At 26.9% G+C, this 16,352-nt stretch overlaps 1 protein-coding gene and 1 long non-coding RNA gene across 2 annotated transcripts; both read right to left on the bottom strand.

The window, feature by feature from the left end:
* Positions 1 to 1,833: 1,833 nt before the first annotated feature.
* LOC115699009 (uncharacterized) lies at positions 1,834 to 5,235 on the bottom strand. Its single transcript, XM_030626220.2, has 6 exons — positions 4,886 to 5,235; positions 4,663 to 4,795; positions 4,055 to 4,158; positions 3,745 to 3,916; positions 3,503 to 3,637; positions 1,834 to 3,396 (listed from the first exon to the last, which is right to left on the bottom strand). Exons 1-6 carry the CDS (start codon positions 4,924 to 4,926, stop codon positions 2,071 to 2,073), a joined length of 1,911 nt encoding a protein of 636 aa, XP_030482080.2. The 5' UTR covers positions 4,927 to 5,235; the 3' UTR covers positions 1,834 to 2,070.
* A 7,789-nt stretch (positions 5,236 to 13,024) lies between these two features.
* Positions 13,025 to 15,379, bottom strand: LOC115704954 (uncharacterized). Its single transcript, XR_004009362.2, has 3 exons — positions 15,114 to 15,379; positions 14,961 to 15,014; positions 13,025 to 13,427 (listed from the first exon to the last, which is right to left on the bottom strand). It is a non-coding gene; the product is annotated as an uncharacterized LOC115704954 (long non-coding RNA).
* Positions 15,380 to 16,352: the final 973 nt, after the last annotated feature.

Here is a 16,352-nt window from a genome sequence, read left to right as displayed (position 1 = left end):
AATATATGTTCAAATATTCAAAAACATGTCATTATATATAGGGCTTTTTTTATAAATGTACAACAAAAACAAATAATTATAAAAAATGTGCAAAAAAAAATTATTTGAAAAATTTATACATTTTGAAAACTTATTACATAAAATCATACATTTTAATCATTAAATAATATAAATCATTAATAATTAAACTAATTACCATAAATAGATTAATAAATGTTTGTAATATTATTTTATAATATCTTATACTTATGTTTATTATATTAATATTTTAAAAATTATTAATAATAAAATATGTTTATTAAAGTTTAAAATAAATAATTCCGAAAAATTAATTGAATAAATAATAAATAGTTTTATAAAAATAAACAAATTAAATATTTATTTTATTAAAGAATAAATATTTTTATCTATTTTAGTATGAATTATTATAATTTAATAAGTTTTTTTTCTCAATAAAATACAATATAAAAATTATAAACATTAATGTATATAAATATAAATCAATGTTTAAAATTACTAAAATAAACATGACACACATAGAGTAATATAATAAACATATGTGAATATTATTATTTTGTTTATTAAATTAGTATATTTAATAAATAGAAAACAAAATAAACATATATATATACAAAATATTTTATATTATTAGTATGTTTCTTTTTTTTGAGAGAAATATTATTAGTATGTTTATTATAATTATAAATATAAAAATAGACATAACCAATTTATACTATACTAAAATATAAATATATTTTTTTTCTATTGTTTCTATATATTCATTATTATCTAATGAGTTAGTGAACGAATTTTCTATTGAAATACAATTCTTACATCAAAAAATAAATAAACAAACATAACTTTATAAACTCCAAATATTATTTAATTAGAAAAAATAAACAGGACACAAAAAACAAAATAATTTTTTTTTTATGTATATTATTTATTTTCTAAAAAATTACTAAAAAATAAACATGACACACATAGAGTGATATAATAAACCTATGTGAATATTATTATTTTGTTTATTAAATTAATATGTTTAATTAATATAAAATAAAATAAACACATATATACATACAAAATATTTTATATTATTGGTATGTTTATTATAATTGTAAATATAAAAATAGACATAGCTAATATCTATACTATACTAAAATAAATATATATATTTTTTATTGTTTCTATATGTTGATTATTTTCTAATGAGTTAGTGAACGAATTTATCTATTAAAAAACAATTCTCACATCAAAAAACAAATAAACAAACATAACTTTATAAACTTCAAACATTATTTAATTAGAAAAAATAAAATATAAATTGTAGATAAGTATATATGCATATAATTTACCTAATGAACACAAAATTATTTATGGAAAAAATCAATATTGAGAATCATATATTTTACAATAAATAAAAATGTGATAATATATCAACAAAATATAAACAAAAAAATTTGCATACATTTATAACACAAATAATAAAAAAAAAATACAAATCAAAAGAAAACACTTGTAAATAAATAAATAAAAAAAAACTAATCTTCTTTTTATAATCTTTATAAACATAAATGTTTAAAGTTTAAGTATATTGTATTTGGATATAGTATGTATTTGAATAATTGTTTTGTAGGGAAGAATTAAATAGTGATTTAATACAAACTTTCAATATTTGTAATAATGGTTGATTTTTAAAATTATATAAAAATATAAAATAATTATTAATATATCATCATTCAATAACTATAATAATGAGTGATAATAAATCAAATAATCAAATACTTACCATTTATATATTGTATAATAAATTGAAAATAATTTTCTTCATAATAGATAAAATGTATGATTATATGAAAATAAATTATTTTGTACATATATTGTAATAAAATTATATAATGTATACATTAGTGTAAATTGCCCTTATATATATGTATGTACACAATTATGAGATACAATGAATGAATGTTATAAACTCAAAACATAAACTAGCTTATCAGTATTAAATATCCCTCAAAAGAAAAGATAATGGGAGAAAAAAATGCTGCATCCATGTTTGTAATTCAGAGGTCAATGGCAGCTCCTCTCTTTCTTGAGAGCCATGAATCTGGCGGCTATATCATCATAGTCTGGCAGCATTGGATGAACATGCTTGGGAGTTTGAATAGGGAAAGTCTTACACCTTTGAAAGTCTTCATTGGGAATATCCTTAGGCTTTTCTTGTGGCATTGTCACAGTTCTGATATATGGTGGAACTAAATCTTTTCCTTGACTGCCTCTTGGACCAAACCTCTTTACCACGTTGTTCTGGCTTTGAATTTGGTGATCTGAGTATGTGAAAACATCGTAATCCATAGAAGCACTGTTGTCATAACTTCTTCTCCTTGGTTTCTGAGGTACAGTGATACTTTCCACTTCTTCATTCAGTTCTTCTTCTCCATTCCAGTACATATGTTCTCTGCTATAATGACTCCTGGACAAATTGTTTGGCTTCCTGAATGATGGAGCTTCATAAATATCGTTGTCAATATCTTCTTCTGCAACAAAATAGCATGGACTTTCCAAGCCGCTGCAGCTATGTCTGGTTTTGTGGTTGCAACAGCAGCAGCAGCAGCAGCATTCAGGTCTTTTGGGATAACATCTACGGTTTCTTGACAAAGATGTAAATCCCATATCTGAGTTGTAAAATTGGTTTGGTCTATTATCAGATTCATAATCAACTGAAGTTTTTCTATGTTGCTTTATTTGCTGGTGAACATGATTAGATCTTTGCTTATTTGATGAGTCTTGACCATAGTAACTAAGGCATTGATTATCTTCTATGGTTTGATTTTCATGAAACACCAGTCTCCTCCTTGTTCTTCTCTTACTAGAGACACTGCTACTTCTCTCAAAATCTCTTAAGCTTGAATTAACGTTTTTGTTCCCCAATTGATCAGAGTCTTTAAGAGAACTCTCCTTGAATTTGAACAGCCTTTGGTCCTGAGAATCTTCATCTTTTGGAGTTGAGGACTGAAACTCTTCAATGTCATCCATATAAACTAACATTTCATCATCAACTTTTGGCAAGCTTTCTGAAGAAGATGCTGTAACACTTCTTCTCTCCTTTTTCGTCTCCGAAAGATTTCCTTTCCCTTGTTGAGAATCTCCTTCACCAGAAGTATCTTCTTTCTCTGCCTGAGACTCTGAAATGGCTGGAACCACCTTCTGTTCTGAAGTAACAGCAGAAGCATATTTACTGAGATCTTGCCAAGGCTTTGAATGAATTGGTAAATCAACAAATTCCACTTTTTCAAGCATTGAACTATTCAATTCTGATCTTTCCTCAGATATGCCATGATAAGAAGTTGGAACATCTGCCATCAATGCTTGGTCTTCACTACTTTTTATCTTCATCTATTGATTTAAGGAGCAAAAGACATGAAATTTTAGTTTAGTAGAGAGAGAGAGAGAGAGAGAATTTCACATTGTATTTTATATGAAGCAGAAAAATTTAAGGTACCTGCTGTTCTTCCCAATCAGAATAGTAATCAAGTGCTAAAATATCTGGTTTGAGGCAATACTCCTTAACAATTTCATTTACCAATTTTTGCTTCATGTCCTCAGAAATTGACAGTGTGGAAAGTTTTTCCTTAACCTGTGATATTAACAACTATGTTAATTACTATTACATTTTCTTAACTAGTCCTTTTCTTTTTAAATAAATAAATAAACATTGTTATGTGAAATAAGACAAATGACAACCTGAAGGTTAACATGATTCCCAGGAAACAATTCAAGAGCAACTGTTGCAAAATTCTGACCATATCGGTCTGTAAAGAACCTTCGAATCTGCAGAAGCTCAGGTAGATCACCACACCTTGGAGAGGCAAATATGAGACTAGAAATTGCTTCATTAATTTCATTTGGACAATCTCTGAATGAACCAAAGAAAACAAGAACCTTTAATATTTAGAAGAATATATATAAATATATATATATATATATATATATATATATATATATACCCCAGCAAAATTGAAAGACAGTATCCACCATATTTGATGGTACTTACTTTGTTTTCCGAATGTATGAGAAATGGACGAGAATGAATTCACAAAAACTTTCCAGCAATTCATAGGCTGCATTTACTGCTTCATCTTTGATCAACTGCTCAGCCTAATTAAGAGAAAGTTGTTCAAATCATTAATGTGTGCAGTGGAAACTTAATCTCAAATCTGAAAAGATATTTAGCAAATGTTTCACTGAGATCACATAAATGAATTCTTATTCCTAATAACAGAGTTCTTAGCTAGATAAAGATTTGTTTCAAAAAATTTACATGTTTGGATTTATTACTTTTCGTTAATAATTGAATACATCTAATTCGAAATGAATGAAATTGTGTAGCCAAATTTGTATTGAAACAGAGGATATTACTTTCAGTTTAACTAATCCAATTAGATCAAATATTATTAAGTGGTATGAAATTTGTATTCGAAAAGTAAGTACAGAGTAAACTAATCTTAATGAAATAACTGCTTAATTTCAGTTTAATAGAACATTAACAAAATGAACCATGAGAAATCTCAATCAAATTAAGAGTGGTTTTACGCTTTTATATATAGGAAAAACAGAAGAAGAAGAAGAAGAATATATGCATATATACACATGCATGCATACCCGAATAAAGGCAGTATTTTGATGGCCAATCTTAATAAGTTGAGCCAAGTCATTACGTAATTGTCTAACAATGGCATATCTCTTGTTCTTAACCAACTTAAGCCGGCACTGTAACCGTTTGATCAGTCTCTTACTGTCAAAAAAAAGAACAAGTCTAGTCAAGAACAATCTCGAATTGAATCTCCACGAGTAAAATAAATTTTAACAGTTTTTATGTTCTTACCACTTTGAAGCTTTACGCCACCCCATAAAGAAGTAAAACATGGCTGATATGGGGTTTGTTCAGCTGACAAAAGCTTATTCCTGGGATACTACATGAAAAAATAAAGAGAAGCAATCAAACACAAAACGCCTACAAACTGTAGATAGTTTAGTTGGGTTTATTTATTTATTTATGTATTGTATTATTTATTAACGATGTCATTACTTTTAGAAAGTGGGTTTGAAAAAATAGGTCGTGGGGGAGTGAGGCACGTGAGGCAGTTGGTCCTTTGTTTGGAATGAAACTACCACTACGCACTGTAGGTTGCTCTCTCTTAAAAACTCTAGCTAGAAATTTCTTACTCAGGAATAATGAGAAGGAAATTGTAAATCTTTTATTGAATGATATATTTATAGGTTATGAAAATGATGACTCTTAATTATATTCTAATTAGGAAATCAACAAATTAAAAATTTAAACTAATATATATTTTTGAAATATAATGGGAAATATTGGGCGCAAAGAAAGAACAAAGATAATGAGAAATCTAGTTCTAGCCTAATGCAGAAAGATGTTTAAATTTATTTATCTAATATATTTATGATAATATCTAAAAGATTTTACGAAATAAAATTATTTCTAACAGATTTTATCTAATTTGTTTATAATAATTTCCATTACATGAAATTATAAATAAGATATTACAAAATATTTTAAAAGATTTTATGTTTTTTTTATTAACAATTAAAAGGTTGGGATATTTGTGCCATTTGCTCGTGTGTTTTGTCCCACATTAGTAATTTGTGATAGCTGTGGAGTCGGAGCGTTTGGTATGAGGTGTTCAAAATAATTTGATTATAGGGAATATTATTAAAGAGAATATGATTATAGAGAAATGTGTAAACTGTGTTTGCCTGTGTAGGATAATATGTAATCATATTCCTGTTAATTGAATTATACTGTTTGGTTGAGTACATGAATCTTATATATTATTTTAAGAAATTAAAATTAAAATATTTTTTTAATACTAATGTTAATTATACATAAAAATAAAATAATTATTCATTAAAGAAATATATTTATTAATTAGAAAATATTAAATTTTATTGTATTTTTTATTAATTAAAATGAATATTTTTATTTATCACTATGTTATTTATTTTTGTTCGCTATGTCATTTATGTACATCATTCTCATAAAATTTATATATAATACATATATATGTTATTGCTAATATCATAATAAAAATAAATCATTTATAAAAAAACCAATCTTACAGACTAAATATATATATATTATAATATTTTGTTTATAATAAATTATAATATTAATGGTATTTAAATTTATTTATTAATTTAAAAATATTATTCAAATTAATATAATGGAAGAGAATAATAAATCCCACCATTTTTTAATGTATCAACACTACCCTTTTCAAAGGTATTTATATTACCAAGGGAATGACATTTCAAGATTAAACCCTCCAAACAAACAAGGTAATGTTTAACATTACCATTCCCTTGCTAACATTAACCCATTCCAAACATCCCCTTAATTCCGTAATAAGATTTTAGTAATTGAAACAATACTATATGAATTTAATTAAAATCTATCCAAAAAAATTAGTATTTGCACCATAAATATCTTATATTTTTAGTTTTATAATATATTTTTTTTAATAGATTAAATATTATATATTACGTTTTTGTTGCAACTCTTACTGCAAATTTCGTCAAGTGTTAACTTAGATTAGTAAAATGTCATGAGTCAATATATTAGTGGTCTAACTCATTTTATTTTTAGAAAATTACTAAATAATTTTAAAATAAATAACAATAAAAATTGAAATATGAAGGAAAAAAATTAATAGAAATATGTTTTGATTTATTTATTTAATTTACAATTAATAAGTTTTTTTTCTCAATTTTAAAATTTTTTAATAAAATTTTTATTGAAAGTGAACAATAATCAACATATGCCTGTTGGTTTAGTCATATATATTGAATAAGCCTTAATGAAACTGAAATTAAAAACTACAATAAAAAGGTAACATATAATTTTTAATTCGTCGAAAAAAATACATGTGATATATAAATGTATGACATTGAAAAAATAAAATATTTAAGGAGCAAATATATATCCCAAAAAATTTGATTTTAATTTAATATCTCTATCGAAATTTTAGGTTATAGAGAAAATTATAGACCATTGTTTTTATTTTTCCTTGAAAGTATCTTTACATATAAAATGTAGATATTTAACTGTTTTTGTTAGTTTAACGGAATATATTAAGAATATAAGAGTATTTTGTTAAATTTAACAATGTTAGTAGGGTTAGTTTTATAAATATATATAAATATTAATATTTTTTAGATTAATTAATTGAATTTACTATTTTAAATTAATTTAAATATACATAAATATTAATATATTATTTGTAACATTATTATTTTTAATATTAGAAAGTATGTTCAATTTTAATATTTTTAAATTTAAAATATTTTTTTATATAAAAAACAAAATTAAAAAATTAATTTATTTCTTTTAATTTGTAAAATTTTAAAAATATACATAAAAATAAAAACAAAAAATATTACTAGTAGGCCACATAAGTGTATATACACGTTTATAATGTAAAAAAAAAAAAAAGAAGAAGAATTTGATAACTTCTGCTTAAAAAAATAAATTAATAAACAAATATGGTAGCTTATATATGTGGGTTTAATTAAACAATTTAATGATCATCATATAAGAACATTGGTAATATAGTGTTTAAATATAGCTCAAATTGGAAGAAACTTGATCCAATAGTGTGCTGCCAAAAACTTCAAATTTGATACATTTCCCAACATATGATCTAAAAGTACTTTTGTTGAAAACTTGAAATGCCTAAGCATAATAATTAGTCAAGAAAAAAGCCAATACACAAAAACATAAGCTCTTTGAGTGATCATCTATACATAAAAGAGAGTGATCATCATTATGATCACCATTCAACTGAAATCTTAAAACACACGCAGTAAACCGACTTTTTATTATTTAACTTATTTATTAAAAAACAAAAGGCTTCCAAGTTCCAACTCCAACTCATTATCTCTCCCATAAATATATATAGAGCATTGCTATTGGGTACCAGTGACGCCTAGCACTCTTAAAGTGTGTCGCCTTGTGATTAGCTAGCGATACTCTTTAAAAATTATTATATATTAAACTATATGGGACCCGATACTTAATTAGACCAATAGCGATATTGACACCTAGAAAGATGCTTAACACTACTAGTACCTTTTAGCATTTCTCATATGTATATATATAAAAATATATTTATATATATTTATATATATATATAAAAATATATTTATATATATATATATATCTCATGTCTTGTCGGATAGTGTATATAAATAATTAATCATCAATAATATAGATATATAACAATGTAAATAAAATGTGTTTTTAGGATAAGAAATTGGTTGCGTGGTTGTTAGTAATGGTATTTTTTTATACTTAGTCAAAGTTATAGGTAATCAAATCCACATTTTTAATAATTTTGGGTTTATAAAAGTAATAATAGTAATTGGGCTGGTGACCCACGCAGGGCTAAGCATGCAAAGTGTTACACACAGTAGGCATGGAGAAATAATAGCAGGTAAAGCTACTGAAAAAGTTCTAACAATTATATATCATTATTGAGTATGATAATAATTAATTGAAAATGTTACTCTCTCTATATATAAAAATAGTACATGAATGTAATTAATAAAACTTTTTTCCTAATAACTTCTTCTTGACAATGTGTGAAATCATTAGTCCACACCACTCCATTCTGGTGCCAAACTTATAAAATTATTATCTCTTTTTCTGTTTGTTTCATGCGAATATAATAGTATATATAAGGCTCGTTTGTAATGTTGTATTGTATGGTATTGTATTGTGTTGGATTGTGTTGTATTGTATTGTATTGAATCTTTTTAATACAATACTGTTTGGTATTAACTTTTTTTTAATAAGTTGTGTAAAGTTATAATATATTTTCAATACACTCGACCCCAACACCAACTACGGGTCCAGGTCCGGGGACTAGGTTTGGGTTCCGGGTCCGGGTCCCAAGTCTGGGTCCCGGGTCAACGTCCGGGGCCCAGGTTTAGGTCCGGGTTCGGGTCCCGGGTCTCATGTTGGGGTCCCGAATCTAGGTCTCAGTCTGGGTCCGGGTCCCGAGTCCAGGTCCGGGTTCGGGTCTCGGGTCTCAGGTCAGGGTCCGGGTCTGGGTCCCGGGTTTGGGTCCGAGTTCGAGTTCCGGTCCCGGTCCCGGGTCCGGGTGTGGGTCTCGAGTCTGGGTTTGGGTCCGGGTCCGGGTCCCGGTCCTAGGTCCCGATCTGGTCCCGGGTTCGAGTCCAGGTTTGGGGTCCAGGTTTGAGTCCGGGTTTGGGGTCCAGGTTTGAGTCTGGGTCCAAGTCTGGGTCCCGGGTCCCGAGTCAGGGTCCGGGTTTGAGTTCGAATCTGGGTCTGGGTTTGGGTCCGGGTCCCAGTCTTGGTCCGGGTCCCGAGTTTGGGTTCGGGTTCGGGTTTAGGTCCCGAGTCCGGGTTCGGGTCGAAGACTGGTGTTGACCCCGAATCCTTTGTAAATATTATAATACAAGCTAATACGGACAATTTGTTATGTATTAAATAATACAACATACATTGTATTAAAAATTTTAGTTGTAATAATTAATACAATACATTACTTTATCTAAACATAGTGTTATCTATTATTTAATACAATACAACCCTTATACGGCGTACCAATTAAACGAGCCCATAAAGCATCTCTAGGTACAACCATTCCTATTAGTATTAGTACCTTTAGGTGCTTAACATTATATTAATGTGGCGCGTTATAAGTAGGATTTCATATATTATTTATTTATTTAAAATGTGTGGAATACAACATTAATAATTGTATCAACACTACAGCAAAAAGAGCTTTTTATTCTGGTTTTTAGGGGTATTTTATCCCAATTTTTGTTAAAATAAAAACCAGGATATATGCCAGTGAGACAAAAGGTCTTATAGAAACCGGGATAAAAAGATATTTTTTTTATCTCGATTTTTATGTAAAAATTGGGATTAAATGTCAAAAAATAAAATAAAAAAAATATAACAAAAAATAATCAGACCTAAAAGCTTATTATCAATCCATTATTTACATTATTTATTCATATGTTTTTTAGATAAAAGAAAATTATTACTTTACAATTTTTTTTTTCCGTTTATAACATATACAAATTAATACAGTAAAATTCAAAATAATCATGACTACGTACAATAAAAACCACAAACACTCAACAACCACGAACCACCGTCGACGCCACAATAAGTAAAACAATATCAACCCCTCAATATATTTTTGTATCGTGAGTTTAGATACAACTTGATTTATCTTTTTGTAGTGTTACATTATTTTTTTTTATATAGAATTTGTTGTTACAACTTTATTCTTTTAATTTTTTCTCTTTTTCTTTTTGAGTTAGTGATAGTTAAAATGATAATTTATTTTTTAAAAGTTAAATAAATAATTATATTAATAATAGAAATAATAAAATCTTATGATTTTAAAATGGGATATATAATATAATGCGTAATATATAATTAATATATCAATATGCACATGCGTAATATATGTATCTATATCTATAAAGCTACACACATACAATAAAAAAAATTATCAGAAATAAACTAAAAATTATACACATGAATAAAAAAATAACTGAAAAATAATTGTTCAACAAAATTTTTTATAGAAACCACTTAAAAAACAACTAAAAACAACATAAAAATAGCAAAACCAAATGCATATACATACAACGAAAATATTGTCTGGAATAAACTTAAAATATACACGATAAGAAATGTACATAAACTAAACAACTATACAAAAAAAATACAGAAAAATATCAGAAAAACAACTATAAACAACTATAAAATACCTAAACAAGAACATAAAAATAACTATAAAACAACTATTTAATAACAAAAAGACATTATCAAAAAAAAAAAAAAAAAGACAGTGATAAATCAACAGAAAAATAACAATACATCATCAAAATATAAAATCATTCATAAATTAACTCTAAATAAACTACAAAACATATTAAAAAAAAAAAACTACTTTTTACTAATCATGTAAAAGATAAAAAAATATAAAAAGAGTGCTCTTAATAATTTTATTTTATTTTTGTAAGAGAGAGAAAAAGTGTTAAAAAGACATGAGAAAAATAAAAGAATTATAACATTCCATTGCATCTCTTTTCATTTTAGATGAATTCAAATCTAGTAACAACTTAAGAATTATGTTGAACTTTAATCTAGAATGTTATAATTGATTAAAATGTTTCTTTGTAGTCTAATGTAAAGTAATCAATGTGTAATTTGGTGTAGGACCTACTGAATTGGAACATTTACACTCCCATCTCACATTGTTGATGCAGCTGTGATTATGTAACTACTGTGATCTTGAGAAGTTATCACGCCAAGTTTTGTTTTTTTTTTCTTTACTGATTGAAGAGAAAGCTTCAAATAGTGGATGTTTGGGTCTTTTGGAGATTGATGAGTTAGTTTTGTGAGATACATGTGTTGTCTCAATTTCTATACTGGCCCATACTGTCATTCACAAATATTTTATGTTTTCATAAACTACTTTGGTACATCTATTAGTTTGAATAAAAAGTTTATCTTTTTTTGTGTAAATATGTTTCCATATGTATCATAACTAATTTTCAGAATAAAATTATACAAAAAAGTGTATGATAATAATATATCCAATAATGAAAATTAAAATAATAATAATATTTTAAGCTTATGAAAATAATAGAATAATACTCCATAATAGTATTATTGTAGATTATTTAATAATACTTTTAGTATAGGTGACAAAATGTATTATAGATATTAATAAAAATAATACTCATTTAAACATACCAATGTATTAAAATAATACATAAAAAGTATTATAAAAGAGTTTTCAATAATATTTTGACATAAGCCATAGAATACATTATGAAAAGTTCATGATTTTTAACAATATAGCTTTCCTTATTAATGTTTCAAAAAGTATTATGGTAAGACTTTTATAATACTTTTTTGGTAATATGGAAATAAAAAAAAATAATTTGAAAGAGTTAGAGTGAGAATAGTAAAAAAATAAAAAAGATAGAAAAAGAAATATATAGAATAAGTCTTTATATTTTATCTTTTTTGTTTAAAAAAAAAATAATAAAATAAACTTTGTGAGAGAGTGCAAAAGTTTTAAAAAATGAGATATAAAAATAAACAGAAAAAAAAAGGAAAGAGAATTAGAAAAAAAAAATAAAAAATGAGAAATAAAGAGAGAAGAAAAATAATAATAATAATAATAATAAAATCAGCAACTAATTTAAAAAAAAAGTCAGCCAATGAAAAAATATCTTTTTTTTTTTGAAACTTTAATAAATAAAAAAAAAAGTGAAAAAATTAAGCAGGAGAAATAGTAATATAAAAAATCTTTTATCAAACTATAAATATAAAATTTTAAAAAATTAATATTTAATATAAATATCCTTTTAAATTAACAAATTTAAACTACTCCCAAAAAAAATGTTAAAAAAAAGAAAAGAAAAGAAAAACTACTCGGAAAAAATGAAGTTCGGATTTTGGAGACCGTCACTACTACAAAATTGGCTTTTCCCAACGGTTTATAACTGTCTTTTATATTATTTCCCAACGGTTCCTAAAACCGTTGGCTATGTGGGCGTCATAAAAATGCAGAACTTTAAATGACAGTTTATAACTGTGGCAAAAAGTTACTTTAAATGACGGTTAAGAAATGTCAGAAAAAGTCACTTTAAATGACGGTTTATAACCGTCGGGAAAGACTTCCATCGGGTAATAACTGATGGAAAACATCTCTTTAAATGACGATTTATAACTGTGGCAAAAAGTTACTTTAAATGACGGTTAAGAAATGTTGGGAAAAATTTTAGTCAGACTAATAAAATACACTACTTAAAATGACGGTTATAAACCGACAGACAATATAAATTAAAGTGTACAATGGAAATGTTAATGCGATTCTCCTCTTGTATTTTTATTATTTAGATTTCCAATATACAATGATAAAAAAACATAATAACAATAATAATATTTTTATAAAAAAAATTCATACATTTAACACTCTTCAAAAGGATTAAAGCTTCATGAAATCCATAAGAACAAATATCCAATTAAGTTTTTACATTTTGCAATCTTTTGTAGAATATCTTCAGAACATCTAAAAATAGGTAGTCACTTGGGACTTTAATCAAATAGCTGGAGATCACTTCCTAAAAACCAAAAAAGCAAGACAATAGTAACTGTGATCGATGTCAAACCTATCAACCGTCTTCTTGGATCACATGGGGATCGTCCATGAGCGATCATTGGTCATCATACTCTATGTTATTAGTCATTTGCCTCCTGCCATCATCTGCATGACATACTTTGCCCATTCGTCACGTATTTCATTGATTTCTTTGTTAGTGTAAGAGAATGATATGCTCCTTTTAAACTGCAACAAACGAGACAAATCATTAATTTATGATTTAATTTAATAGGTCATAATAAAAGTACATAAAAACTTTAATATTTGTGGAAATAATATTTAATAGGTCATGTGTTTGTGGCTAGGTGGCCACTGGCCATTGCTAAATATGCAGACAAGTTATATAAAGCTTCAGTTTATGTCAAAAAGCTACCTAAATAACAAAGACATGTCAAAAGATAAGAGAGCCAAGTAAAGGTTTATTGCTCCTTTTGTACAACATGAGTAGTTTTAGGGAACCAAGACACAAAGAATGCTTCCATATTAGAGTATAATGTCTCATATATATATATGTCTATATATATATATTATCTTGGCAAAAAATTAAGACAGAATAATTTGACAATATTATTTAGAAATCTCTCCTAATAAAGCAAATCAAGTAACATTATCATTAATTTGATTCATAGACAACACACAACATAATATGGTGCATAAGCCTAATCTTTTTATCGTTGTGTAATTAGATTAACAACAGAACTAAGAAACAATCTTGTCATACTTAGAAATGGGGTCAAATGTTATTGGTTTGCTGATAAAAGTTTAAAGTAAGTCAATCATTTATTCCCCCATTTCACCGTCCACCAATAGATCGATAGTGTAAGAAGCTTGTTCCCCCTGAATGATAACCTCCCTTCTAAGTCAAGCCAAACATAACACAACACAAGCATTCCCATATCAAATCTACCCTGAATTTTGTGTCTTATATTATATTAATTAAATTATAAATTTATATTTTATATGTTGATTTATTTACTGGGACAGTGTCACAGTGTTGCAAAATATGATTAACAAATAAGAATGAAAGAAATATAATTAGCAGGTTATTATCCAGATGGGAGGTATAATCTTCTCATTCTCATTATATCTCTCTTTAACTCAGTCAGACAAATAGCATATATGTAATCCTTTGATTAGATTTAGAAGTGAAATATACATATTCTTTTACTGTTACAATACTTCTCAATTATTTATTATTGATATGCTAATATTTGTTAGTTTGATAATTCAACACAAAGAAAATAAAAACACATTTTAGCCTAAGACTAACAGATATACTCCTTTTCTTTTTTAAAAGCAATTATACAGATATACTTCACTCATAATATTTTACATTTCATATTCAACCTAAAACGGGTCATCGCAATACAAAGCCATCTTAATTAGAACAATGAGGTTTCTAAAACTCATGTCTTCCTGATATTTTATACATATTATATTTAATCACATAACAATAATAAAAACAACAAATAGAAGTTGTCTCAACATGTGAAGACTAAAATCTGTTATAATTTCTTTCTTTGAATCATTTTATCAAACACTTACAGAGCATTGACCAATAGTTCAAAAGTTCCATGGACCACAATTATCTAACGCATCCCGGAAAACTAACCAAGAAATATTCCAGACAAAACATCCCAAAGTTGCAAGAAAAAAAATCAGAGAAACAAACATCAATGTATATAAAAAGGAAAGTGAGATAAAAGCAAGAAAACTCACCTCTGGAACCGGACAGAGCAAAGGTGAAGTCCGGTGGAATTTCTTGGCATAACTCTAAATTTACATAACACATATCAGTTAGGCAACTCATCAAAAAAGAAGAGGACATTGTCAAACCAAAATTCTAGAAATGAAAATAGCAAAAGTAAATACCAATTGAAGAAATGAGGGAGAAGCGGAGAGACTTGTGAATCGTTTCCCAAGCTCGTGGTGAGGAGCTGCCGTCAGAATAGTCGAACAAAATCGTGGTGAGGTCTGAAAATTAGGGTTATTGTCGAGAGAGATGAGATTTGGATATTGGTCTGAAATTTTCGAACCTGTCCCAATAGTTTCAGCCCAGATTTTTTTTTTTGAATAAATTATTAATTAAATATAAAATGCATCTTTTTCCAACAGTTAATAAGTGTTGGGTATACTAACTATTCTCCACAGTTATACACTGTTGGGTATACTTACTATTCCCAACAGTTAAAAACCGTCAGAATAAATTATATTTTTTTAGAAAAAAAATCTATTTAGTATTGCCAACGGTTATTCACCGTCAGCAATAACTATCCCAACAGTTTTTTTGCTACAGTGCTAAGCCGATGGAAAAAACTTCCACTTACCTTTTCCAACGGTTCCAATAATTGACCCTCTTTTAAACCGTTGGGAATAGCCTATTTTGTAGTAGTGCGTCCAAAAATTATTACAAAGATAAGTGACTCAAAACTAGGGCTGTACATCGGTCGGTTTAGTCGGTTTATACTATATATTTTCCAACCCGACATAAAGATCGGGTTATAAAATTCTGCATGCAAACTGCCCAATTTAAAAAAAAAAAAATTCTGGACCCGACCGACGGGTTGGGCGGGTTGGGCGGGTTAACCCGCCCAAACCGAATTAGGATTTTTTTTTTTTTTTTTTTTTTTTTTTCAGATTCAACTAAAATAAAAATTAATAACATTAAATACATAATATTCCAAATCTAAATTCAATTTAGGGATTGGGTTTTTTTTAATATATATTATATATTATATAATATAATATATAATATATATATATATAAAAAAAAAAAAAAACTCTTAATCGGGTTAAATCGGTTTGGGCGGGTTCATTGGGCGGTTTGGGTCAAAATTCAACCCGCCCAATTTACAGATTGGGCGGTTTAGAATTTTGTCAAGTTATGTCGGTTTGTATTTTTTTTCGGTTTTGTCGGTTTGGTTTAGTCGGGTTATTCGGGTTGGGCGGTTTACGAAAATTTCTGTACAGCCCTACTCAAAACTTCATATAAATTAACTTGCCATCGGCTTTCAATATTTACTTTGAAACGTTCAACACTCATTCAATTATAACTCTACTCACAATAATTATTCTAATTATAACGCTACTCATTTAATTCAACTAAATTAA

Source organism: Cannabis sativa, chromosome 8 (genome assembly GCF_029168945.1).
Source record: "Cannabis sativa cultivar Pink pepper isolate KNU-18-1 chromosome 8, ASM2916894v1, whole genome shotgun sequence".
NCBI classification, from domain to species: domain Eukaryota; kingdom Viridiplantae; phylum Streptophyta; class Magnoliopsida; order Rosales; family Cannabaceae; genus Cannabis; species Cannabis sativa.
Note: the sequence above shows the minus strand (reverse complement) of the source record. Positions and strands in the feature narration are given on the sequence as shown.

Coding starts and splice junctions, on each gene's coding strand:
- LOC115699009 (XM_030626220.2), bottom strand. CDS start 4,926: ATGTTTTACTTCTTTATGGGGTGGCGTAAAGCTTCAAAGTG. Junction 4,159..4,662: donor AAAATACTGCCTTTATTCGG/GTATGCATGCAT, acceptor TCTCTTAATTAG/GCTGAGCAGTTGATCAAAGA. Junction 3,917..4,054: donor TCATACATTCGGAAAACAAA/GTAAGTACCATC, acceptor TGGTTCATTCAG/AGATTGTCCAAATGAAATTA.